Here is a 27853-nt window from a genome sequence, read left to right on the forward strand (position 1 = left end):
TTCGTTCTACACGGTGCATTTCAAGGTCCTGCACCCATCCGTCGGTAAACTGTACCTGGGCTTGTTGCAGTGACCTGAAGTTACTAAACTTCATGAGTGTATGCACTCACTCCAAGAACCGTATGATTATAAATATGAGCGTGGTGAAAGTGGGCAGCACACTGACGTCTTTGGTCCCTCTGTGTGCTCGTAAGGGTCTGACCCTTTCACTCCTTTGATTTTTTCCTCGTATCTTTTCTTTGTCTTTTCGTCGAGACTTTTTTGTGCGGCAAAGAAAAAACAAGAAGGTATTGGAACCGGAGAATGAACGTTTTGCGGTGCTGCAAATGCTTGCATTTGATGCGGTACTTGGATTGTTTTGCCACGAGTTCCCGGCATGCAATGCGCGAAAATCACGTGATTGCTAAACAAGGGGGAGGGTGCATCCGGCCTCCTCGGCTGTAATTGGTCCAGCCCAGAGTCGATCATGACCAATTGGCCAATCCAACACCTTTCATTATATATACCCTTCCTAAACAAAAAAAATCCATCGGCCCATAAAAACAAAAAATCGCCAGCTATGGATCAGGGGTGTCAAACTCAAATACACAGTGGGCCAAAATTCAAAACTGGAACAAAGTCGCAGGCTAACGTTAATATTTATTGAAATATATTTATTCCTCCAGATATAAGAATGAATCTTTTCTCAAACACGTTTTGCTGAAAAACTGAATATGGAACAAGTTCTGCTCCAATTATTTGGGTAAAGATAATAAACACTTTGATGGCCTATAAGTGAAAGTGAAAACGTGATAAACCAATAATATAATTAATAAATAATGATATTTTTTGATAAGTGAAGTTCACTGAACTGAAAGGAAATTTTGGTTTGATGATGGTTGACATGTTTTCCAAATAGAAGTTTTTCCTCTAGTGAGGAGATGCAGGTGCAGCAGAGCATTGCTGGAAGAAATGATCCCAAGGGTGGAATCTCCTGAGAAACCTTCAGAGACCCAGCGAGAAGTAGGGACCATAGCTGACAGCCCAGGCAGGGGTTGAGGTCAAAGGTCATGCTGTTTGGGGACCTACTGGTCATCATGAGAAGATTCTGGAACCACAGCAATGACCATAAAGCTGCACTGGATGGAGAGCTGTGCCACGGGGCTTTCCAGAGGTAATCACGAGGAGATTGTGGACAACATGTGAAATGAGATAAAAGCTCTTTATCAGTAACTTTTACAACTTCTGGCAGGTTAATGTCTGAACTTTGGAGTGAAACACACCCTTAGTTACAGGAAATAACACCACTGTCTGTAACTAAGTGAGTCCACCTTAACACCACCTGTGTGTGTGTGACTGCATTACACTCCCACTGCTGGGAACCTGAACAAGAACCAGAACAAAGTCTAAAATAGAAGCTGACAAACAGCTGCACCACCGAGTGACACTTTATTTTATAAACTTCACAACAGGTTTCATGTTGTGACCTGTGGAGGTGAAAAGACACAAAACCTGTTTTACAGCTTTTGAGCTGCAGGCAGGAGTGAAACACACCTTAGTTAAAAGTCAAACAGCAACATTTTCTCCTCCCCTCACGTCACTCAAATGTGACAAACCAGGAAACAGGAAGTTCTTCGTCCTCAGTAAAGAGAGACGCACAGACGATCAGACTGAGCTCAGACCAAACTAGCAGCTTCCTCTGAGTGAGTCCAGCTACAGGAGAGAAAAGTGGAAAACTCCAACACTGCTGCTTCAAGCTGCTGACGCTCCACACACTGAATGTGAGTTTGAGCAAAAACACGACTCAAAGGAAGTTTCAGTGAAGGTGGTAGAGGAGGGAGGGGAGCCAGGACTGACTGTACTTCCTGTCTGCTGTTTTCAGCTTCACTCACAGACTCAATGGCTTCCAGATCAGAGGAGGATCTCTGCTGTCCGGTCTGTCAGGAGGTCTTCAGAGATCCTGTTATTCTGTCATGTAGCCACAGCTTCTGTAAAGACTGTCTGAAGAGATGGTGGAGAGAGAGACCAACACACGAGTGTCCAGTTTGTAAGAGAAGATCTTCAAGGGAAGAACCACCTTTATGTCTGGCTTTAAAGAACCTGTGTGAGTCGTTCTTACAGGAGAGAGATCAGAGAGCTTCAGAGGCTCTCTGCAGTCTGCACTCTGAGAAACTCAAACTCTTCTGTCTGGACCATCAGCAGCCAGTGTGTCACATCTGCAGAGACTCAGAAAAACACACCAATCACAGATTCAGACCCATCGATGAAGCTGCACAACAACACAAGAAGGAACTTCAGGAAACTCTGGAGCCCTTAAAGAAGAAGTTAAAGGTTTGTGAAGAAGTTCAAGTGAAGTTTGATCAAACAGCAGAACACATTAAGGTCCAGGCCCGACACACAGAGAGGCAGATTAAGGAGCAGTTTAAGAAGCTTCACCAGTTTCTAGCAGAGGAAGAGGAGGCCAGGCTGGCTGCACTGAGGGAGGAAGAGGAGCAGAAGAGTGGGATGATGAAGGAGAAGATGGAGGCTCTGAGCAGAGAGATAGCAGCTCTTTCAGACACAGTCAGAGCCACAGAGGAGGAGCTGAGAGCTGAAGACGTCTCATTCCTGCACAACTACAAGGCTGCAGTGGAAAGAGTCCAGCGCTGCCCCCTGCTGGATGATCCACAGCTGCCCTCAGGAGCTCTGATAGACCAGGCCAAACACCTGGGCAACCTGACCTTCAACATCTGGAACAACATGAAGGACATGGTCTCCTACACTCCTCTCATTCTGGACCCAAACACTGCTCATCCAAACCTCATCCTGTCTGAAGATCTGACCAGTGTGAGACGAGGAGGAGAGAGGCAGCAGCTTCCTGATAATCCAGAGAGGTTTGATAATTACTACTCTGTCCTGGGCTCTGAGGGCTTTAACTCAGGGACTCACAGCTGGGATGTTGAAGTTGGAGACAGTACATGGTGGGCACTGGGTGTGTTAGCAGAGTCTGTGCAGAGGAAGGGACGCATACTGTCTGGATTATGGAGAATAGGGTTCTATCAAGGTAAATACTCAGCACTCTCACCATCAGCTCCATCCACTGTTCTCTCAGTAGAGAAGAAGCTCCAGAGGATCAGAGTGAATCTGGACTGGAACAGAGGAAAGCTGTCGTTCTCTGATCCTGATACTAACACACACATACACACCTTCACACACACTTTCACTCACAGGATGTTTCCATACATATGGACTGATAAACTGAAGGTGTGTCCGTTGAAGGTGTCAGTGTCAGTGCAGCAGATGAGTTGAGGATGATGATGTTTCTAATGTTGTTTCCTGTCAGTGAGTTGAAGCTGTTAAACTGCAGCTGTCCTCCTGCTGCCTCGTTGTTCCAAAGCTCTTTGTTTCTCTTTTAGTTTCACTCTTTCTTTCTGTTTCTGCTGTCCACCTTTTCACATGGAAAATCATTTCACTGTTTCTCACTGAATGACTCCCCAAACTAGATTTGAAATTCTATCAAGTTTCTAATCATTACAAGTGATTCATGTTTCTATTTGATGTGTAAATGGAGATGATTTAGTTTGCTGGGATATGGACTGACATGTGTTGAATGGGAGGAGCAGTTTGTTGTTGTCTTCTTGTCTGTTTATGACAACAATAAATATGTTGTTGAAACAATGATTCATGTTTAACTCCATATATGAAATGTTTCTGATCTTTGAATTCTGTTTGATTAAAGACTTTCTTCATGACACAAATGAGATTTCAGTGTATTAATAGAACTAAATAAGCTCAGAGTTGAAAGGCTGGAGTATTATGTACGTGCTTCACTGTCAGGATCTTCAGGGGGATTCAAAGGGAAACATCAAACTGCTGTAATGAGATAAACTAGTTGGGCTGAACACACTTATCTGTAGTTTGTCTCCATCCAGGATCATCAGAATATAATGAACATGTGTGAAGAGCCACAAAATGCTGCTGCCCTCTCAGCATGATGAGCTCCAGCCTTTGTTAGCAGGACAACAGGAAACATGAGACAACTTTCAGAGACAGTAACCAACTGTGGCCACAAGATGGCAGCAGCTGATCTGAGATCCTTTATTGGACAGAAGGACTCTGCTCTGTGACGTCATCAGAGAGACGGCCTTCACTCTGATAGATCTGACGTCATGTCTGCACTGCGATGATGAAAGCTGATAAACACATTGTTATTGATCCATGAAATCACCTCTGTCCTCTCAAGTGTAGCTGTTTACAGAGCTGAAGAAGTCCTTCATCATCAAAACAGACAAACATGTATTTCCTGTATTAAGTGACGTCATCCTCACTCTGACCTCTTACATACATTCTGTTCAGTTTCCCTGCTGTAAGAAATAAAGTGTGTGAAAATAGAAATGCAGGGAAACATCCATTAATCACAGCTGAGCCGTTTGTTTCTGACTCACATTCAATGAGGCTTCAGGTGTAAATACCTCAGAAGTGTTTGTGAGTTCAGTAGAAGCAGACCCAGTCGACCATCATGGCCTCCACAGCACTACACAATGCAACAGAAAGGCCTTCATCATCTGCTGAACCACCTCTGAACCACGACGCTCTCCCTGCATCTAAAAGCTGTTAGTCAGGATGAGATGCTGCTGTGATCGCTCACAATTTACCTGTGAGACCTTTGTAAATATTGTCTTTGTTTCTGGAGGAAACACCTTTAGTCTGTTTGTATTTGGAGTGCAGATCTGGGCGTCCATCACTTTAACCTGCACACGTTTAGTTATTGAGTGTAGTTGATGTTTGGCAGCATTTTATAAGTGACAGTTCATGAACGGTGAAGGAACAGAGGACGCCTGACCATCCTACCTGTGTCAGTAAGAAGACTTTCATCACAACTTCACAACTTAACACAACTGAAACCTGAATTCAGTGTTGCATAGTTTACTAACAGTGTGTGCTGACACTGAAGTTAGCAGTTTGTTTCCTAAGAGCTGCTGGGACAAACCACAGTGAGCGGCTACAGAGTTTAGTTAAGGTGGTTCTAACATGTGACCTGTTGAATTATTTACAGGGATTTATTTTTCATTTAAAGCATCATTTGTGAAGTTTTTATGAAGTTTACTTCTTTCGTGTTCTTTGTGTAACGTTTAGATTTTCTTCTCTGGTGTTTTAACTCTTCAGGTTTCCTGTAACAGAGATGTAAACCACCGTTTTCTGATGCTGCTGCACTGTGACATAAACACGGCCACTTTATTAGGCACACCTTGCTGGCTGCAGGTTATAACCCCTGCTGGAAACATCCCACAGATTTGGATCCTTATTGCCATGACAGCACCACACAGCTGCTCCAGATGCTGCAGGATGCTGGTCAGGGCTCTAACAGTGAAACTTTACTGAAAGTAAGAAACCTGAGAGGAAATAAACTTTGACTTTAGTAAGCTGAGCTCTGAAGCTGTGATGGAGCTCAGTCGGTGTGAAGGCGGCTGCTGTGTAACAAATGTTTGTCTGAGGTGCTGCGACTGATCGTGGTCATGTTTATTTAAAGAAGTCGGTGATGAAGCAGGCTGTGCAGTCCGAGCTCTTCATCAGTTAACAGTCCTCCAGAGCTGCTGCAGGGAGCTGACTGTCCTCCAGGTGGCGCTAAGTGAACAAAGTCCAAAGAAATAAACTTGGACTGTTTTTTGAAGCCTAAATAAAATGTGAATAAACTTTATAGATACATTTGAAACCAGCCACTCTGTGACTTTACACACTCACACAGTAACAGAGCTGATTCCTGATTGGAGCAGCACAGAGTTAGACTTCTTTTCTGGCTGTGGATTGGTTCGTCAGGATTTCCCCCTTTACAGGTTTAAAAACAATCTCTGTTTCTACATTTTTTGACCTCCTTCTTGTGTCTAAAGGTGAAGCAGCACCAGCCTCCTCTGATCCTCATGTTGTAGCTCTGTGTGTCCAGCAGGGGGCAGAACACCTCCAAACTGTGCCAGCAGCTCTCACTGTGAGCTCAGACGTTTGTGGACACTCAGTTTGTTTGAACATAGTAAATAATCAGAGCTTCTCACACTGTTTATGGGGACACCACCTGCCCGAGGGTGTACTGTGTCAGAGAGGTGGTGTATGGTGCTGGGTGTAGTCTCTCTGCTGGTTCACAGTTTTTACTGAGGAGCTGTGTTCATGTCAGGAAGGTTTCGTCTGATCACTGTGGTGCAGTTTGGTTTACTCTGTTTCTGAGTGTTTGTAGGATCAGTCTCTGCAGGTCACCTGATACCTGGCAGTGAAGTGTTTATGAATCAGCTCCGTCAGATTGAATCCAACAGAATAACATGTAAAACACTCCAGGGCTTTTACTCTGAAACTTTCTCCAGAGCTGTCTGGAGTTTTCTTACATTAAAATATTCTGGTGGAGGCAGAGTGACAGTGTTGTAGATGCTGCATTTTGAAGCCTCAGTGTTTATATTTTTGTTCACAGCCATGTAGACAGAGAGGCAGAGAGAGACAGTGCTGTCACTGAGCTACATGTGTCAGAGCTCAGATGAGGCCCACACATGTGTGTTATCTGTTGTTGCTACACACAGTTAAGATATGGAACATGTGTGTAACCAACTTTCATAGGTTTTAATATCCTGATGTTGACAATTGATGCAAATACAATAAAATAATAACTACACATGTTATGTGTTAGTCTTTAATACAGCTCTCCAACACACACACAACAAATAAATAATCAGTCACTTTGATTTTTTAAAATCAAATTTATCATTATTTTACTAACAGATTTGCAAATCGTTACATAAAAATATTATTAACTGCTTTTAGAAGTAGAAATGATTTATGAGGTTTTAGATATTTAAGATAACTAGATTGCCACCTATTGAATTAATGCACATTTTAAAACATCAGAAGCTGGTGGATAATAGAAGACAACTTAAGGAAGCGTTTCCCTTTTTACATGGTGAAAAGAAGATGACCACTGAAGGTGGAATGGTGAAAATGATGGTCATATATTTTAAAACTAACCCAGAGACATAAAAACACCTGATCTCCAGTCTCTAGACGCAGTGAGGCTCCATTAGAAGCTGTTCCGAAATGTGAGGCCTGACGCTCCCACGCTGAAAAAATGCGTTCTCCATTCTTAAACAACACAACAGCTACACCATAAACAGGATCTCCAGGTCCACATACGTACCACTCAAAGTGGTAGGCTCCTCTCACTGGTGCAGTGAAAATACCTGTGGGACATTTGTTAAGTGGAAAATCAGATGTTCGAACATCGTGAACATCAGTCTGACATCAACATAGCTGAGAAGTGACATTCAGTCTTATTACCTGTGTGTGGGTTGTAGGCATTTCCAATGTTTGTGACAAGATGTTTAAAGACAAGCGTAGTGTGTGTGTTAAATGGGCCAGTAATTCCACCACCTTCAGCCAGTAAAGAAGCTGAAAAAGCCACCTGTTTGACTAAGAAAGAGAGAAATGTCATAAATTTAACATTTTTGCTGCGGTGTCCCCCCCTCCCCAAAAGACGAAATGAAAAAGTTTTAGTGAAAGCATTTGATAGATTTCATTCTTACAGAAGCCAAAACCAACTAAGAACAGCTGCAGTGTGGTAGCTGTCCACAGACAATTTGGAGGAGGAGTGCTGAGATAAATACATTTAAAGAAAAGGTTGTAGATATGTTTTGCCACACAGTGTGTAGCAGTCTTCTTGGTAACTGGATTGCAGCCTTAATACACAAAAAATACACAGATATTTTAAGATGAAAATAATCAGAGCCATGCTGACTTCATCACATTACCTCGTAGCTGTTGATTAAGATTTTCAATTGCAGTCCTCTGCTTATCCACTTCCTCCAACTTTGCTGCATTGTCTGAAAAAGAAAGTTTAAAAAATAACATTCTCTAAAAATGTATAAATACCCTGTGTGTGTGTTAGGAGTTTTAATTATTGTTCTAACTACAGAGTGCTACTGAGGATATCGTCGGGTGGTGGAAGAAATAGTTCGAGGACCTCCTCAATCCCACTGACATGTGGGATTGAGGGAGATGAGTCTGTGGACAAGGAGGATGGCTCGTCTATCACCGGGGGCGGGGTCACTGAGGCAGTTACACAGCTCCTTGGTGGCAAGGCCCCTGGGGTGCATGAGGTTCGTCCTGAGTTCTTGAAGGGTCTGAATGTTGTTGAGCTGTCTTGGTTGACATGTGTCTAAAATGTTGACCTTCAACAGGTCCTGGCATCCAGCTCCCACTGGAGCAGTATGCAGCCATGGTCCTCAGTGGAAAAGGGTAGAGCGCCCACTCCGTGTCAGGGACATGTTCCTGCACAAAGTGGAGGAGTTTAACTATCTCAGGATCTTGTTTAAGAGTGAGGAGAGTGGGAGATCAACAGACAGATTGGTGCTGTGGCTGCAGTGATGTGGACTCTGTATCGGTCCATCATGGTGAAGAGACAGCTGAGTGAAAAAGTAAAGCTCTTTCCTATCCAACACGTTGCAACCCGTTCTCACTCCCAAAGCGTAACATTTTACGCTAGGTGACAAATCGTCAACATATTACGTTTTCGGCTACCCACAACGTTCCTAAATGACGACCTCGGAAAAAAGAGGAAATATGAGAACCGTCTGGACTCCATCTACACGTTTTCACTCTTTTTCTTCAAATCGCTTAGAAACACGTTATTTAACATCATTATAGTCCTGGATGAGGTCAGGAATAAGGTTATGGTCAGGGCTAGGGATAAGGTCAGGTTTACGGCTGGAATACAGGGCTGGAACGTCTGTTACCGCGGGAGCGTCATTGCACTGGATTCCAGCCATAACCCGCCGCGCACCATAAGAACGCCGAAGGTCTCCTTTCGCGTTCCTCAGGAACGCCGCGGGACGTGACAAAACGTCGACATGTTACGCCTCGGGAGTGAGAACGGGCTGTCCTATCAGTTTGTCCCCACCTTCGCCTACGGTCACGAGCTTTGGGTAATAACCAAAAGAATCAGATTCTGGATAAAAACAGTGGAAAAGAGCTTTCTCAAGCCTGGGAATGCCTTGGTGTTCCCCCGGATGAGCTGCAGGTGGGGGCCGGGGAGGGGAATGTCTAGGCTTCTGTGCTTAAGCTGCCGCCCCTGCGACCCAGCCTTGGATAAGTGGAAGATGTATGGTTGGGTTGAAACTACCCTTAGATAAATTATACTTTGCACATATTAGTACATATTACATTTTCCCCACTGAACCCATAAAAAGCACAAATTTTGATGATTTCATATACTTTAACCTATAATTATTAATCTCACACATTGGAATAAATGAACTCTAACAAATAATAATGAATCACTAATATTCTGTTATACAATGAAACATGTGTACATACAGTACCTTGTTGTTGCTGTTTAAGCTTGTCAATTTCAGACCTCTGTCTCTGAAGTTCAACGTTCTGCATTTCCAGGTCTTTCAGTTTTGCGACATGGTCTGACAGAAAAGAACATAAATAAGTCAATATGAATTTTATTTATCTGCATCATTTGAATCTTTTCATTTTTAGTAGGTTAGATTATTGAATAAATAATGAATAAATAATAAAAATAAAAAAATTAATGAGAAACGTTAGTGATAGATTCATGAAGTGACATTGATATCTCTGTAACAGGGGCTCATATGAAGGTTTCCTCATGCTGTCATTTTTCTCACTACCTGACATCATACTCTACCTTTATTCTCTTGTTTTAAGGTCCTGATTTCCACTTTCTGTTCAGCCACTGAGGCAGTCAGCTCTCTGAGCACAGCATGGATTTCCTGTGGACAGGGTTGTTGGTTTGAAATCTGCTGGTCAAGAATTTCATTATCTGCCTCTGTCTGATTTGTGGAAACAGAGCAGACCAGAAGCAACAGCGAGAAAAACAGCGTGATCTCCATTCTGTCAGTGAAAACTCAACAGTATCTGTGTGTCATCTGCAAACCTGACTGACTTTTATATTACACAGTACAAAGGGGAGGTCACTGTAGCATTAGATTCAACCTTATTCTAGTGAATCAGTGACTAATGTAATCTTTATGACTTCAGATGCAGTACAAGGAGAAGAACAAGTGAGTATCAATGATTGTCAACTGATAGTAAAACATGAGCATGTGTGTTTCCACCAACTGACCAGAGCTTAGAGGACAAATATCAAAATGTGTGCTCAGATACAGATGTTTAAGCAGCTGTGAAAGAACATATCTGGAAGTTTTTGGCACTGAGGAAGTAATTGCCTTTGATTATGGAATTCCTCTAATAACTCAGAGCAAAAATACTCTAAGCGACAAAATGCATAAAGTAATCTTTACAACTTTTACAAGGTACAAGACTACAAAGAGATAAACAAGTGAATGTCAATGATTATCAGCCGTTCATAAAATTAATCAGCACGTGTTGTTTTAGAAAATCCAATGTGAATGTAGGAACCATGAAGGTCACTGACATGGTATAACTTGAAGATGAACTTCTACTCTTCATGTGTAACATGACACTTGGTTGACCACCCTTCCCACTCCAGTTCAATAAAACCACAGCTGTCCTTTTTTGTTTCTTTCTTCTCTGACCACTTAGGTGAGAAAGCTAGTGTTCAATGCTTTTCAGAGAATGAATTAATCTCTGACCCTTCCACTCCAAGCACTCCTCCAGATGCAGTGAACAGTCTTATAAGCAATACAAGAGCATGCTGAAGAGTCTTGGTTGCTAAATACAGCAAAAGTATTCGGCCCCCTTGAATTTTTCCACATTTTGTCACATTACAGCCACAAACATGGATCAATTTTATTGGAATTCCACGTGAAAGACCAACACAAAGTGGTGCACACGTGAGAAGTGGAACGGAAATCATACATGATTCCAAACATTTTTTACAAATAACTGCAAAGTGGGGTGTACGTAATTATTCAGCCCCCTTTGGTCTGAGTGCAGTCAGTTGCCCATAGACGTTGCCTGATGAGTGCTAATGACTAAATAGAGTGCACCTGTGTATAATCTAATGTCAGTACAAATACAGCTGCTCTGTGACGGCCTGTGTTCACACCGAACGCGATAGAGGTGGCCAGAGCGTCAGGTTTATGGTATTTTTTTTTATTTTTTCACTCTTCCCAGTCTGGTGCAGGTCTACAATACTTTTCCTGGTGTCCTTCGAAAGCTCTTTGGTCTTGGCCATGGCGGAGTTTGGAGTCTGACTGTTTGAGGCTGTGGACAGGTGTCTTTTATACAGATGATGAGTTCAAACAGGTGCCATTCATACAGGTAACGAGTGGGGGACAGAAAAGCTTCTTACAGAAGACGTTACAGGTCTGTGAGAGCCAGAGATTTTCCTTGTTTGAGGTGACCAAATACTTATTTTCCACCCTGATTTACGAATAAATTCTTTACAAATCCTACCATGTGAATTCATGGATTTATTTTTCACATTCTGTCTCTCACAGTTGAAGTGTACCTCTGGTGCAAATTACTGACCTCTGTCATCATTTTAAGTGGGGGAACTTGCACTATCAGTGGCTGACTAAATACTTTTTTGCCCCACTGTATGTGCACATCTTTACTTTTAATAAGATGTTTCAACATGCAGACGTGAATCTAACACAGTAACAGCTGCCTTTGTTTCAGATCCAGCTCATTCCAGTTCACTGACAAAGTTTTGGTGCTGCGATAACGACTCTGAGCCGATGAAGCTCTGATGACTCTGATAACATCTCCCTCCCAGTAATAACCTCCCAGCAGCAACTATGACAGACACGTCTCCTGACAGTGACACTCTTACAGATACACATTCAAGAGCTTTATTGTCAATACAGCAGTAGACACAGTATACAGCTTACCACATGGTGCATTTATAAGTATGCAAAAGATATCTCTCTCCAAGAGATGTAAAACTCAAAATTACAAATACATAACATACTAAACTTTGTGATGCGGCTGCTGCTGCTCCACATGTTAGTAAATCTGACCCTAAATCTTCCTGCTTCTCTTAGAGCACACAGGTAACGGCTGCCCTGAGCATGAAGGTGTGTCTGCAACACGATGAAGCTCGTCTAGAGCAATGATTACAATCTGCTCCGGGGCAGCTGGAGAGTCCTGTTTGCTGTTTGCCTCCTTTAGAAAATAGAATAAGAGCCAGAAACTTCTTCTCAACACAAAATAGTCTTTGAATGTGTTTTATCTTATTTTCTAGGGTCCATTAGAGTGACCGTGGATACAAAGTGATGTTAGTGGAGAATTAAAGGTTTTAGTAAAAAGTGTGAAGGTTGACAGTTTGATTACAGCTGCTCAAACTGATTTCCTGTTCTTTGTATGTTTGTCACACTTATTAAATGTTTCAGATCAGGATGATGTAGCTTTGGATTTGTTCCCTTAATAACAAACATCTTCATTTACAAACTTCAGTTTGTGTTTTCTTTGTTTAATATTTTAATGTGTTTGATCTGAAACATTTAAGTGTGACAAACATACAAAAACCAGGAAACCAGGAAGGAAACAAACTCTGTTTCACTCTGTTTGTTTCCATCTTATGTTCTTATATGTTGTTTGTTTGAAACTTGTGATCAGTATTTTAAAGTTTTTAAACTGAACTCAAACACAAACTACAAACTGGTCAGACATTGAAATGAATTGTTCCTCTGAGTATCTGAACCTGCTGTTGTGTTGCTTTTGTGTGCTGGTGTCACTGATGGCCAAACTGGAAGCTGGTTCCACAGAAGAGGGGCCTGAAAACTGAAGGCTCTGCCTCCCATTCTACTTTTAAATACTCTAGGAACAACAAGTAGGCCTGCAGAGCGAGAGCGAAGTGCTCTAATAGGGTGATATGGTACTACAAGGTCATTAAGATCAGATGGGGCCTGATTATTTAAGACCTTGTATGTGAGGAGGAGGAGTTTGAATTCAATTCTGGATTTAACAGGAAGCCAATGAAGGGAAGCCAGTGTCAGACCAACAGAATAGACCCAGCAGAAGAAGCTACTTCCATTTAGGAGTTTTCAAGGCCTCTGAGGATTTCCTCCAGTTTTTATCCCTCTATTGGTATCAAGTGTCACGGTTCTGGGTCCGTTGGACCCAGTATTTTGAGTTTATTGTGTTTTGATTTAAGTTTGCATCAGGGATTGTGTTCTTGTTCTCTTGTCGTGTTATGGTGATGATTATGATTTCTATTATTAGAGTTCCATGTTTCTGTTTATCTGGGTTTACGATGTGGGTTTAGTTTCATATGTCATTTCCTGTCTGTCTCTCAGTGTCAGGTCTGCGTCTTGGTGTGGTGTTCTCATTTCCTGTTTTATTGTGAAGGTCTGGGTCTCATGTGAGTGTGTTCAGTTTTACCTTTGTCTCGTCTTGTTGATTATTCCCAGCTGTGTCCACCACCTGTGTGTAATTCCCCTGTGGTTCTCTGTGTAAGTCATGTCTTCCGTCATTGTTGTTGCTGGTCCGTCTGTGTTTCCACCCTGCTTCATCTGTGTGTTTCCCTGCAGTCAACCATCATCTGTTTCCGCCCGCTCTCATTCATGTTCAGGTTCGTGTTCTGTAGTTAGTTTGTTCCCAGTTTAGTTTAGTCATTGCTCCGTTTGCCGTTTGTCCATTTCCTTTTTGTGTTCAATAAACCACCTTCACACCCTCACGACTGCCTGCATTTGGATTAGAGCTGGGCGATAGAACGATAACGATATGTATCGCGATATAACTTTTACTCAGCGCAGAGCCGAACCAATAACAGCCGCAGCGTCACGTCACGTGACTTGTTACGTACAGCACAAGTGCCAAGCTGCACGTGTGTTTGTTTGGGAAGCAGCCAGCAGGTAATGGAGCCAGCGCGTAATGGAGGAAATGAGTGTGCCGACTAGAAAATTCATCAGAGTGTGACCGAAGAGAAAACAGATGATGGTTCCAATGCCGGAGAGATTATCGAACGGAAGAGCCATAGAAGTTCCGTAGTGTGAAGGTATTTCGGCTATTTCAAGTCTGACAAAAAAATAGAGTAGCTGCACTGTAAATTGTGCCGAAAGCAAGTCTGGAAATACAATAAACTGGTGCATGCGTCACACTGTGCGCCACGTTATTGTTTCGGTGAAATGAATTTCTACAATACTGTTAATTCTACTCTCTGCAGTGTTTAAATGCTTACATATACACACAGTTACTGTCCGTCCACACATACGACTCGGTTCTGCTTCTATGCCGCAGCTTTGTTTACTTTTTCCCACCGAGGCTTCTAGATATCTGATTGGCCAACATTTCTGCACGGTTAGGAATCTAGCGCCACCTGCTGCTTTGGCATGTTCATAGCAGCGTTTTCCTTCATTTCTGCCTTTATGTGCGGACGGGATTATTTTTTTTAAAACGAAAACGGAAAATCTCCGTTTTCAAAAACACCCGTGTACGTGTGGACGTAGCCTCAGTCTCTGACTGGAAGCGCTAATTCGTCATTCGGCTTTTGTCAGACTAAAGTAACTGTTAAAACTGTTTGAAAAGCTAAGCTATACAACAAGGAGAGATTGAGAATTTCCTTTTAGTTCTCAGTTTATTTGATATTGACAAAAGTTAGTCAGTTTTGTCTGATCTTCTGTAAAACAAACTAAGATTTATTTTTAGAATTAATATTTTGTTTCTAAGTGGAATTGACAATTTAGTCTGTTTCATTTGTTCTATTTTGAAACTTAAACGCTTTAGCGGCTGCCTTTTGTGTAGTTTGCAATATTTGCCTTTATTTATCTGAAAAAGTCTCATGTTCCTGAAGTACATCTACCCTGTTGAACTTATTATGGGAAATAAATATTTAAATAAAAACAAGCTGCTGATTATTTCACATTTTACTTGTGAGCAACGGCACATTTAAATCTTACAAATATAGTTATTTGGCTTATATCGTGATAGATATCGTTATCGCCTGAAATGAAAAAAACATATCGTGATATGAAAAAATCTCATATCGCCCAGCTCTAATTTGGATCCTCCTTCATTTCCTCCACACGGCTCACCTCACTCGCCGTGACATCAAGACCGCATCTGTGAGGATTTTCTGCCACAGAGGGAATTTTCCACGACTCCTACAGCTGCCAAACGTCTTGATGCATGCTCAATCATCCAGGTAAGTAAATCTCCAAAAGTTGATTCTGTTCATCTGGACGCAGCGTTTTGTGGGAGAAACGTTTCGTCACTCATCCAGGTGACTTCTTCAGTCTCAGCTGACTGCAGGTTTCCTCAATCTTATAAACAGAACATTTGCATAATGACTGAAAGCAGCCCACTGAAGGAAGAATGGGCTGGGAGGTCAGAGATCAGTGGGCTTTGGTCAGTGGTTGTTGATCATGACCTGACAGATCTGTATCCTGTGTGTGCACCCACTGTGGGCCTTTTCTGTGCTTAGTGTCAGCCTGAGCACCATGCAGGCCTCAAAGGCCAAGCAATTCAAAAGCTTCACCAAAACAAGGCACCACTCAAATAGCTGGACCCAGGCTCGCCGCCCTTATGGAGGAAAACATAGAAGATGATCTCTGTGAGTTATTTTTACTGTCATATTATAAAATGTGATGTTCTAGCATCATGTTATTCTTCTTAAGCCTTTGAAAAGCTTCCTCTGTGTCCATTAAACTGATGACTTTAGTGCTGCTGTCTACTTGTTACATTTAGTACTGTTTCATTTTCAACCTAGGAAGATCTGTAAGAAGGACTCACAATATAACATAATACTGTAAGATTACTTACAGGTAAAATACTCAGATTGTACTTAGATAAAAGTCATCACAGACTCGCCCAGCCCGACTGCCTTGAAGTTCAGGTGTCTTCACTGCCTCCTCTGATAAGAGCTGGAGACCTGAGTAGGTTCGTCACCCATCAGCAGCAGATCACCTCTCGATCGGGCACGTTTTCATCTGGGAGGCTTTTAGAGCTCACTGCCCTCGGCGTCGCTGCTGGAACAACCAAGTTTTGCTATTGAATCTTTGACCTGCTGATCTCACAGAGGCAGGAGACCCAGAACATCCATGCCAGCTTCAGTTTATGCTCTGTCCTGTCATCCAATCAGATTTGCATGTAATACACTGATATTCAGCCCCAGCCTGGTGTTCTCTCCATCTCTGACCTTTCACACAATTTAAACTAACAAACTTTCTCTTTAAAACTGTTTGTCAATCACAATTTACTCGATTTATTATTATTCTATCACATATTTATATCAGTCATAATGAACTCAGTATGATCTGAGCTGTAAACCTGTATTGATCATCACAAACCTTTATAGCGCTTCAGAGCAGCTCCTTCAGTGGCTGCAGCACCCACGATGTGGGACGGAGAGATTTCCTCCCCTCTGCTGTCAGACTCCACCACAAAGACTTTGCAGCTGATCAAACACACACATGTGCAATAGGACTAAGTGTAACACTCTTTTTCTGACAACGTTGTATTTGTACTCAGTTGTATGTAGCATGTGTATTCTATTTTTATCCTATCATTCTATTCTATTCTATTGGGTACAGTTGTGTACAGTTTCTTATTCTATTCCAGGGTTCTCTCATGTTTGCTATGTAACTGCACTGTCCACTTCCTGCTGTAACAAAACAAATTTCCCACATGTGGGACTAATAAAGATGCTCTTATCGTTACTGTATAACCACAGGTTCACTTCACATTTGGTAGAATATAAAAGGACAAAGCTGGACAATTGTCATCACATTTCTCATTAGTTGCTGTTAGCACAGGCACACAAAGAAAGCAGAGCTTTAGCTTTAGCTCCCTACATCACTTTTAAGCCTGGATGTTGAGGCTTTTGCTTCCTCTCAGCTGTGATGACATCTCTGTCTGCTCCATCTCACCCAACATCATCCATCTGACCTGATGCTACCTGACAAACTGAAGATAAAATATTAAATTCATTTTGCATCACTTACATTTAAAATACATTTAAGGTGGATTTCTTAAAAGGGAAGGGACTGACCTGACTGTTGTGTCGAGACAGGTGTGAAGGGAGTTAAATCCAGTCTTATACTACGGACGTGTTTGGTTTTGGTCTGTAATACGTTGAGTTTATTATCTATAAGTTAACATAGCAAATCCTCCATCCAGAGGCTAAAGTGATATCAGAGCTAGACTACTTTAAGTGAAAACAGATGATCGTCTGAGCCTTAAATGAAATAAGGTTAAAAAGAAATGCTGCTATCGACAGTGTGAGGCAGTGAGCTCTGTTATACCATATTTTTTAATTTTCTTTATTATTATTATATTATAGTGTTATTACCTTCCTGTTACTTCATAATAGAATGACAGTTAATGGTAAAAGTCTTGAATAGTTTTGAATTTATTTTTCCATGATCACATTTCATTCAATCACTCATGGACTTGTGTGAATGTTACATGTATTATTTTCACCCGTGGATTTACAGACACTGTGTGAACAGTTTTCATTTTATCCAAAGTTTTACTTGATGTCCAACTGATAAAATCACTGACAGGCAACAGAAGCAGGAGCTCAGAGAGAAATTCAATTCAACTTTATTCATAAAGAGACAAATCACAACGTTTGGTTTTATTTTACAGAAACTTCAAACTAAACCAAATTCAGGACGTGTATTAAACCTGCAGCTGATCCCTGTCTGCTGTTCACTCCCTTTGATTTCTGTTACCAGCATCATCTCATGTTCCCCAGGTTCACTGACAGCGCTGAAACCACCAGCGGGAGACTAAGAGTGCTGATTTAAAAAGATTCAGACATTTTATTTTGCTGCAGCTCAACATGAGGCTGGATCCTGATTCTTTGTTGTTTTTGTTTTCTCTACATCAAGAAAACAGCAGCAACAAGAAGCACAGCAGGAACTGACAGGCTGACCTTCAGTCCAACAGATCCTCCTGTGTGACCTGCAGGTGAGAAACAGCTGTGAGGTGTCAGGTAGGTGATGATGAAGAACAGAACAGAATCCATTTGCTCTTCAAACTGCTGTCAGACATTATCTGCTGCACTCTGATCACATCACTCAGACCAGCTGCTTTCTACAAAGTCTCATCAGCAACATCTTTACAAACCAACATCAGATTGTGTGTTTTGTGGTCTAAAGTTTTGTGCCTCTGGTTTCTCATTGGCTCACACTCTTGCAGAGCCGTAACACGCACATGAATGAGAGGTGGTGAGTGTAGTTCCTGTTAACAGGGTATTGCAGACCATCCCGCTAATTGCCGAATTTACTTTTGTCTGTCATATTTATGATGAAAAACAAATGTAATCAAATTAGATATTGATATTTTCATATGGGAATTGATCCTGCAACATGAAACGCTGGGATTGGAAGTTCAGCATCGCTCCGCACATCATACCTGTGAGATGACAGACAGCAGTGTGGAGGAGAGTGCGACACAAAAACACAGAAATATGACTGACAGCTGCAAACGAAGCAGCATCTGCTGCAGGTGAAAGATATTGGGACTAGCAGAGCAGAGTGGCTTCACTGTACAACAAAATTAGCAGTGAGTGTGAAAAATTTCTGTGTGTGGAGTTCAACACCGTCCACTCAGAAGCTGCATCACTGGATGGTAGATTTAAAAAGCTTGCATTCAGTGACAACAGAGCTGTTGATGAGGCACTTCAGAGAATAACTGCAGCAGCAAAGTGCACTCCCACCCAGCTCCACCATTACAGGGCCAAGTGAAGGAGGAGCCACAGACGTCTGCTGTGTGGAGCCTCTTTGATGAAAGAGCTGCAGGAGATGCTGCAAAGAGAAATACTACAGCTGATGTTATGATGGAGATGAAATGTTATCTTGAGGAGCCCCTCATCCAACAAGGAGAAGGCCCACAGAGCTGGTGGGAGGCCAAGGCCACAGTCTTTCCCTACCTGTTGAAGGTGATGGAGGGGAGACTGTGCATTGTGGCAACATCTGTTCCTTTGGAGGGTCTTCTCAAAAACTGGGCAGATACTAAGGAGAAACCACATCAGCCCATCCAAGCTGAGGCAGCTGGTTTTTCTGAATGTCGACCTGCACTGAGGACAAACTGTTTGGCTGCTGAGTTTGGTTCTGTTCTGTGGATTTGTTTACAGTGGGGCTTTTTGTGATGAATTAAACTTAAAGGTTTGATTAAAATATTAAACAACAGTAAGAATGCCTGCTTTTGTAACAGAACAAAAACACAAAATTAGGCAATTATAAGGCTTTTCATAAAAACACTACATGCAAAAGGGTTTGTCAGCACACAAAGCATTCACATTTGCCAAGTAAAGCTAAAGTATGAGGCTACAGAGGATAATAACTTAAGAGACATTTGGGAGCCACGAGACGTGCAAGATAATCCAGAGCTTAGATCTAAATAAGGAAGTCTTAACTCAGTAATGGAGAATATCCTCACACATTAAGAAGCACCGAGGGAGGGAAGTCCTTCATTACTCTGTCAGTCAGGTAGGTGATCAGTGAAGAACAGCACAGAATCTATGTACCTGCATGTTCAGCTCAATTTGTGGATGCAATAAGAAGTAAAGTGAGAGTGATCAGCTTACCAGTGACTGTGATATTAACCAGGTTACTGATGGCACCATTACTGGACTCACACCAGTAAACTCCGGTGTCGTGAGGCACCAGCGTACTGATTGAACATGATTGATCACGTTGCTGTTGTCCCCGCCCATCTCCACACTCAGCCCTCTGCAGTTTGCTTGTGTTTCTCCTCACAGTCCAATCAGAAAAGCTTTGGTCCTCCTCACAGATTACAGTCACAACATCTCCCTCAGAGAAATCAGAGCTGTTGGGACTCACGATCAGACGAGCTGCGAGGAAGAAGAGAGGTTAGATATCACTCACGACTGAACTTCTGGGACCGCTCCGCCCCCTGGTGGCCTGATTTGATAGTGAAAAATTATTTTCTACCAGGCTGATGTAATAAAGCTGTGGAATCAGGACTGAGGTTTCGGGCATTTCCCCTCGGCTATTTGCAAGTAAGAAGAGCAAACATCTGAAGAGGCACAAGCTCCAACATTTTAGTAATATGAAGAACAACTTTGTTGCCTGACCAGCACGTTGTGGCCTGCAGCCTTCATAGGTTTAAGGTTTAAAAACATTTTTAGGATTATTTGGTTCAGTGGAAATTACTGCTACTGACAGTGAAAACACTTGCAGACCTTTTCAGAGGATGAGCATTTGTTCGAGGGTCCACTTTCTGCCCTGAGCCTGGTTCTGCTGGAGGTTTCTTCCTGTTAAAAGGGAGTTTTTCCTTCCCACTGTCGCCAAAGTGCTTGCTCATAGGGAGCCATATGATTGTTGGGTTTTTCTCTGTATCTATGAAGCGCCTTGAGGCGACTTTTGTTTTGATTTGGCGCTATATAAATAAAATTGAATTGAATTGAATTCTGCCAGCTCTTCATTTCTGTGTGCACAGGATTCTCTCCCTTTCCTCTCCTTTCACTGGTGGGTGAGAGGAAGTGGGCAAATTCTACAAATGTCATTTAAAGATTAAACGACTCACTACATGTTAGCTAGATAACACACACATGTCTTAAAGATATAAAGACCTGGATGGCCGCTAACTTTCTGCTTCTTAATTCAGATAAAACTGAGGTTATTGTACTCGGCCCTGAAAATCTTAGTAATATCGTATCTAAGCAGATTCTTACTCTGACATTGTTGGGGATCACTCCTGAATTTACTTAAGCCTTAGAAAAGTAAAGTAGCCTAACAAAGTAGCTAAAATCGTGGACGTACAGCATTTGGACAGAGAGAGTGATATTAATTTTCTTTGCAAACAAACAAGAATCTTCAGGGTGCAATGTGTGCTGGGCAGCAGCCAGGAGCGAGGTCTCTGGTGAACCAATCCCTCGCTACAGATTCTAGCGAAGGGATGAGGCGTGTCACATCTCTGGTGGGGATGGAGCCTCAGTGCTTCTTTTAATATCTCTGAGCTTTCCCAATCACAACTATCTCTACTGAACTTTGGCTCCGTCTAAACAGTTCTTTGAATTACTTACTAAAACAATATATGACAGTAATGAGAAAGTGGCCACTTTCATGAGTAAATCATGTAAGCCTTATAAGATTTACTTATATGTAGTCTATGTTGTGATTCTACTGGTGTTACTGGTTCTGCTGGTGAGACGATGTGTTCACAGGAAACTTGAAGGTTTGTACATATTCATTCTTATTCATCGTGGTATTTTGTTTCCATTCTGTCATCATAATTTGGTCCATTTAGATTCTTAAATCATAAAAGTGTTTACTTTAACTCATTTCAGCAGATGGAGAAGATGACATCACCAGTGACATCACATACAGTGTTGTGAAATCATCAAATCATCAACAACCTCCAGTCAAAGAAACCAGAGATGGAGGTTTGTGTGTTCACCCAGGTGTCATCCACATACCTGAACCAATGACTTGGTGGTGTTTCAGGGTAGGATAGCAAAGCCCTCTTTCCCACGTCTTCCATATACAAGTTGCCCACAATGGGTGAAACTGGGGAGCCCACGGCACACCCACGTTCCTGCCTGTAGAACTGACCCTTGTATGTGAAACAGGTGGAATTAAGACACAGTTTCAAAAGCAAGCACACCTGGTCCAACAGCCTTGTCTTGTTCTAACTGCTTCAGACAGTCTGTCACCCTCGTCCTGTGACCACTTCCTGGGTCTATTTCAGTCTTCAAATATAAAGTTTTTACAGCTTATAGATTTTAAGTTCTCCTCCAATTATTTGGGTAAAGATAATAAACACTTTGATGGTCAATAAGTGAAAGTGAAAATGTGATAAACGAATAATATAATTAATAAATAATAAATAATTATATTTTTTGATAAGTGAAGTTCACTGAACTGAAAGGAAATTTTGGTTTGATGATGGTTGACATGTTTTCCAAATAGAAGTTTTTCCTCTAGTGAGGAGATGCAGGTGCAGCAGAGCATTGCTGGAAGAAATGATCCCAAGGGTGGAATCTCCTGAGAAACCTTCAGAGTCCCAGTGAGAAGTAGGGACCATAGCTGACAGCCCAGGCAGGGGTTGAGGTCAAAGGTCATGCTGTTTGGGGACCTACTGGTCATCATGAGAAGATTCTGGAACCACAGCAATGACCATAAAGCTGCACTGGATGGAGAGCTGTGCCACGGGGCTTTCCAGAGGTAATCACGAGGAGATTGTGGACAACAGATGGAGATCTGAAGGATGAGGGGAGCGTTCCAAGCTCCAATCGACAGTGCAGAGAGGAAGTTCAAGGATGGCATCATGATTCTGTGAACAGAAAGCAGAAGCTATGGTGGTGACGGGGAATGACTGACAGCAATTTCCTATGAACATCACCTAATGCTGTGTCACTGTGCTATGCATGCTTTGAGACTCTGAAGAGGGTCTTCCTTTGTGTCATTGTTGTTGTCATTTGCATCATGAACAAGACTGCTGAAGTGACTCAACAGGTGGGGTTACAACAGCAGTAAAATCATTGAATCCAATACCCTTTCCAAAAAAGGTTTTCTGCAGAGACGAAAGGACAATAGAGGAGTCATAAGTATCCCCCCACAGGAAGAATGCATGAAATGAGGTGATGAGGGTTGATAGAGGCCATAAAACAGGAGTGCTGACAAAGGCCTGCAGCCTTGAAGATAACTGAAAGCCACATTGACAAACAACAAAACTAACTGGTGTGTTTGTTATACCCATGTCTGCATACATTTGGACTCTGGTCATATGGACAGTGATAGAAACAACTGGAAGAGACATTTATGAAGCTCTGAGGAACTCAAACCACTCTGCATGTGTGATTTACACACCTGGAGGAGATGCACCACAAAGCTGGAATGATTTTGCAAATGTTAATTTCTATGTTTGACTGTTAACATTCATTTGCTTACTTGGAGGGTGTCAATGGAAAATTGTATTTAGTAGTCAGTATAATCTTTTAGTGATATAAGTTTGCATATGGTAGAATGCTGCATGTAACATTCTAGGGTGTTCACCCCACATCCTAGGAGCATGAGAGAGGTCGTACCTTGTCTTATTGTTTTATGGTAGGATTAACGTAGCTATGTCTGTTTTAGTCTAAGTGCCTTTTGGTTTGATGAACTGCTGGACTTTGAGACCAGCAGGTTTAGGGAAGATCTTATGGGGCCACACTCTGACACCCCCCCCCACACACACACACACACACACACACACCCACCCACCCAATGAAGTATAAAATAAAGACCGGGGCAGTTTCTCAGGCGCGAGTCTCTCAGTCCGGAGACTGCCCTTGCTTGCAAGAAATTCTGTGTGTTTCTCTTCTCTGAGTCTTTGCTGAAGAAGTATTTTAGAATATATTCCTTAACAGAGAGAACGATGCTCGTCACAGTTCTCTCCCTCATGCACGAGCAACACAAAGAGCTCTGGTGACTTGCGTCTTGTCTTTGCCATTGTAGTAGAATTGTCTTGGCGTTCCAGCAATAGGTCTGTGCTAGATGAACGTATCAGCAACCTTCAAACACGTGTGGAGAATTCATTATTTCTTTGACAGATTCTTTAGTAAATAACAGAAAAAAGAAAGTAAGAGAAAAATCACCTGCACAAGTGCCGAGGTAGGTCTCCCTGCAGAATTGGTTTTCCCTTCATCAGGAGCAGCGCTGGGCTGTTTAAATCACGGACAAACAGGATCCTACAGTTGTTTATGTTTTTAAACCCATTTTGCACAGAGAGGCATTTTTTGGAAAATGCATTGATAGTAATGTTGAATATTATTACACATCAAAAAAAATAACTACAGTAAAATAATCACATCGTGACGCCTCTGCCTTTCTAAATGGAGGGACAGTAACTGTGTGTGTATGTAAGCGTGTAAAACCTGAAGATGGTAAGATTAACAGTATTTTGTCTCTATCTGCCATTCTGCTATTCATCTCAACAATAACGTGGCGCACAGCGTGGCGTGAAAATAGCCACATGCAATGGAGCAAAATATGGGTGTGTGTGGTTGGAGGATGTGTTCATGCGCACAAAGGGGGGGTGGAAATTTTTCTTGTGAAACAAAGTTTGGGAACCACTGGTTTAAACGATGTTAGCTCAGAAATATTAGCTTCTGTCATGACTGATGAAGTTACTGGTTAATAAAGTTTCCAGTAAAGTGTTTAATCGCAGCCACAGATTGACTCTAAATATCCCGTTTTTCTTTAGTGCATCTGTAATAAATATGTGCAAGTTTCAGTGCTTCGTTTAAACTGTATGATACTTATACTGACCCAGGGTCAGTGTAAAATACAATCCCAGCTGTGTGAACAAAGCCTGGCTCCTTTAATCCTGCATGACAAACCTCAGGATGCAGGTTATTATTACTCTTTCCTGCTGGCACACCTGTCACACCTGAGAGTCAGCTAGAAACTTACAGTGACGTGGACATCATGCAAAGACTGCCAGACTCTGTAATACTGCAAATGATCAGTGACTCAGGTTAACAAAAAAGAAAGTAAGAGGAAATTTAATTCTATAAAACGTGAAAAATTCCACACACATGTAACTCACCACTGTGTGAACATCACAGGGGAGAAATCGTTTCTCTGAGTCAGAGATGAGTGTCAGTAACACAGAAGTTGTCATGGTCCCCGCACCTCGCCAGCTGACAGCAGTCAGGCGCTTTGTTTTGTTTATTCTCCTCTCTCGCCTCTGCTCTCCCTTTCTCTCTCGTCCTCTCCCACTCTCTCTTTCTCCTGCCGGGGCGGAGCTCAGTATGGGCTCCTGCTCCTGGCCCACGCACCTGGAGATGATCAGCACACCTGCCGCTGATTATGAGAATTGGAGTCCTACTTAAGATGGCGAGTCTGCTCTACTCGTCGCTGGATCGTTGAGCCATCAGTGTCAGTCGTCCTGCACTCTGCAAAGTTTGTTCGTGAGTACGTCTGAACCAGGAGACTAACTGTTTCTCTGTCTGTGTATAGATTTCCCCTGGACCTGTTTTCCCTGTGCACGGTGACTGAGCGTGAGCAAGAGTGATGGAGGAAAGAAGAGGAGCTGTGTGTGGTTGCGAGGGCTGTATGGAAATCTCCCCTCCCTGGACTCCTGCCCCTTTCACTCCCGGACCCTGGAACCCCTTTTCCCCAGACACCGTTGTGTGTGTGTGTGTGTGTGTGTGTGTGTGTGTCACCGTGGAGAACACTGTAAATAAATTCACTTTTGATTTGAAGAAACTTGTGGTCTGCGCCTGAGTCCGCTCCACTAATCGTGACAGAAGTAAAACTCAGTGTCATGCAGTGACTTTTACACAACCAGATCAGATGAACCAGCTCACACTAAAACATTTTGCTGCACTCTTTACACTTATTTCTTTTCTTTCTGCTTTCTGAGAGAAAAGCTCTTTATCAGTAACTTTTACAACTTCTGGCAGGTTAATGTCTGAACTTTGGAGTGAAACACACCCGTAGTTACAGGAAATAACACCACTGTCTGTAACTAAGTGAGTCCACCTTAACACCACCTGTGTGTGTGTGACTGCATTACACTCCCACTGCTGGGAACCTGAACAAGAACCAGAACAAAGTCTAAAATAGAAGCTGACAAACAGCTGCACCACCGAGTGACACTTTATTTTATAAACTTCACAACAGGTTTCATGTTGTGACCTGTGGAGGTGAAAAGACACAAAACCTGTTTTACAGCTTTTGAGCTGCAGGCAGGATTGAAACACACCTTAGTTAAAAGTCAAACAGCAACATTTTCTCCTCCCCTCACGTCACTCAAATGTGACAAACCAGGAAACAGGAAGTTCTTCGTCCTCAGTAAAGAGAGACGCACAGACGATCAGACTGAGCTCAGACCAAACTAGCAGCTTCCTCTGAGTGAGTCCAGCTACAGGAGAGAAAAGTGGAAAACTCCAACACTGCTGCTTCAAGCTGCTGACGCTCCACACACTGAATGTGAGTTTGAGCAAAAACACGACTCAAAGGAAGTTTCAGTGAAGGTGGTAGAGGAGGGAGGGGAGCCAGGACTGACTGTACTTCCTGTCTGCTGTTTTCAGCTTCACTCACAGACTCAATGGCTTCCAGATCAGAGGAGGATCTCTGCTGTCCGGTCTGTCAGCAGGTCTTCAGAGATCCTGTTCTTCTGTCATGTAGCCACAGCTTCTGTAAAGACTGTCTGAAGAGATGGTGGAGAGAGAGACCAACACACGAGTGTCCAGTTTGTAAGGAAATATCAGTTTATGATCCACCTTTAAACCGAGCTTTAAAGAACCTGTGTGAGTCGTTCTTACAGGAGAGAGATCAGAGAGCTTCAGAGGCTCTCTGCAGTCTGCACTCTGAGAAACTCAAACTCTTCTGTCTGGACCATCAGCAGCCAGTGTGTCTCGTCTGCTGTGCCTCAGAAAAACACACCAATCACAGATTCAGACCCATCGATGAAGCTGCACAACAACACAAGAAGGAACTTCAGGAAACTCTGGAGCCCTTAAAGAAGAAGTTAAAGGTTTGTGAAGAAGTTCAAGTGAAGTTTGATCAAACAGCAGAACACATTAAGGTCCAGGCCCGACACACAGAGAGGCAGATTAAGGAGCAGTTTAAGAAGCTTCAGCAGTTTCTAGCAGAGGAAGAGGAGGCCAGGCTGGCTGCACTGAGGGAGGAAGAGGAGCAGAAGAGTGGGATGATGAAGGAGAAGATGGAGGCTCTGAGCAGAGAGATAGCAGCTCTTTCAGACACAGTCAGAGCCACAGAGGAGGAGCTGAGAGCTGAAGACGTCTCATTCCTGCACAACTACAAGGCTGCAGTGGAAAGAGTCCAGCGCTGCCCCCTGCTGGATGATCCACAGCTGCCCTCAGGAGCTCTGATAGACCAGGCCAAACACCTGGGCAACCTGACCTTCAACATCTGGAACAACATGAAGGACATGGTCTCCTACACTCCTCTCATTCTGGACCCAAACACTGCTCATCCAGAACTCATCCTGTCTGAAGATCTGACCAGTGTGAGAGAAGGAGAGAAGCAGCAGCTTCCTGATAATCCAGAGAGGTTTGATCGTTTCTATTCTGTCCTGGGCTCTGAGGGCTTTAACTCAGGGACTCACAGCTGGGATGTTGAAGTTGGAGACAGTACATGGTGGAGACTGGGTGTGTTAGCAGAGTCTGTGCAGAGGAAGGGAAGCATACTGCCTGGATTTTGGAGAATACGGTTTAATGGAAGTAAATACTCAGCACACTCACCATCAGCTCCTCTCACTGTTCTCTCAGTAGAGAAGAAGCTCCAGAGGATCAGAGTGAATCTGGACTGGAACAGAGGAAAGCTGTCGTTCTCTGATCCTGATACTAACACACACATACACACCTTCACACACACTTTCACTCACAGGATGTTTCCATACATTCGCACTGATGGTAAAGTGAAGGTGTGTCCGTTGAAGGTGTCAGTGTCAGTGCAGCAGATGAGTTGAGGATGATGATGTTTCTAATGTTGTTTCCTGTCAGTGAGTTGAAGCTGTTAAACTGCAGCTGTCCTCCTGCTGCCTCGTTGTTCCAAAGCTCTTTGTTTCTCTTTTAGTTTCACTCTTTCTTTCTGTTTCTGCTGTCCACCTTTTCACATGGAAAATCATTTCACTGTTTCTCACTGAATGACTCCCCAAACTAGATTTGAAATTCTATCAAGTTTCTAATCATTACAAGTGATTCATGTTTCTATTTGATGTGTAAATGGAGATGATTTAGTTTGCTGGGATATGGACTGACATGTGTTGAATGGGAGGAGCAGTTTGTTGTTGTCTTCTTGTCTGTTTATGACAACAATAAATATGTTGTTGAAACAATGATTCATGTTTAACTCCATATATGAAATGTTTCTGATCTTTGAATTCTGTTTGATTAAAGACTTTCTTCATGACACAAATGAGATTTCAGTGTATTAATAGAACTAAATAAGCTCAGAGTTGAAAGGCTGGAGTATTATGTACGTGCTTCACTGTCAGGATCTTCAGGGGGATTCAAAGGGAAACATCAAACTGCTGTAAGAAATAAACT

General features: G+C 42.6%; 4 protein-coding genes across 5 annotated transcripts in view; 3 read left to right on the plus strand and 1 right to left on the minus strand.

The window, feature by feature from the left end:
* The window catches only part of LOC146578470 (cell adhesion molecule CEACAM5-like), a 146376-nt gene that overhangs the window by 43933 nt on the left and 74590 nt on the right, over positions 1–27853 (plus strand). The gene's annotated exons all lie outside the window — the stretch shown is intronic.
* LOC146578472 (nuclear factor 7, ovary-like) lies at positions 1867–9681 on the plus strand. 2 transcript variants are annotated; one of them, XM_085268698.1, is made up of 2 exons: positions 1879–3249; positions 9478–9681. In XM_085268698.1, exons 1-2 carry the CDS (start codon positions 1879–1881, stop codon positions 9496–9498), a joined length of 1392 nt encoding a protein of 463 aa, XP_085124824.1. In that variant the 3' UTR covers positions 9499–9681. The 2 variants fall into 2 exon arrangements, with proteins under 2 accessions (XP_085124825.1, XP_085124824.1); XM_085268699.1 differs by lacking the exon at positions 9478–9681 and having other exon boundaries at positions 1867–3397.
* LOC146578473 (complement C1q-like protein 2) lies at positions 6640–9869 on the minus strand. Its single transcript, XM_085268784.1, has 5 exons — positions 9641–9869; positions 9309–9401; positions 7740–7811; positions 7270–7401; positions 6640–7172 (listed from the first exon to the last, which is right to left on the minus strand). The coding sequence occupies exons 1-5, from the start codon at positions 9843–9845 to the stop codon at positions 6889–6891; spliced, it is 786 nt and encodes a 261-aa protein (XP_085124910.1). The 5' UTR covers positions 9846–9869; the 3' UTR covers positions 6640–6888.
* On the plus strand, positions 25885–27403 carry LOC146578474 (nuclear factor 7, ovary-like). The gene has a single exon (XM_085268781.1). It carries the CDS (start codon positions 25888–25890, stop codon positions 27271–27273), a length of 1386 nt encoding a protein of 461 aa, XP_085124907.1. The 5' UTR covers positions 25885–25887; the 3' UTR covers positions 27274–27403.

Source organism: Mchenga conophoros, linkage group LG3 (genome assembly GCF_057382185.1).
Source record: "Mchenga conophoros isolate Kocher_MC1m ecotype Shallow Benthic linkage group LG3, M_conophoros_male_GT1.1, whole genome shotgun sequence".
Classification (NCBI taxonomy): domain Eukaryota; kingdom Metazoa; phylum Chordata; class Actinopteri; order Cichliformes; family Cichlidae; genus Mchenga; species Mchenga conophoros.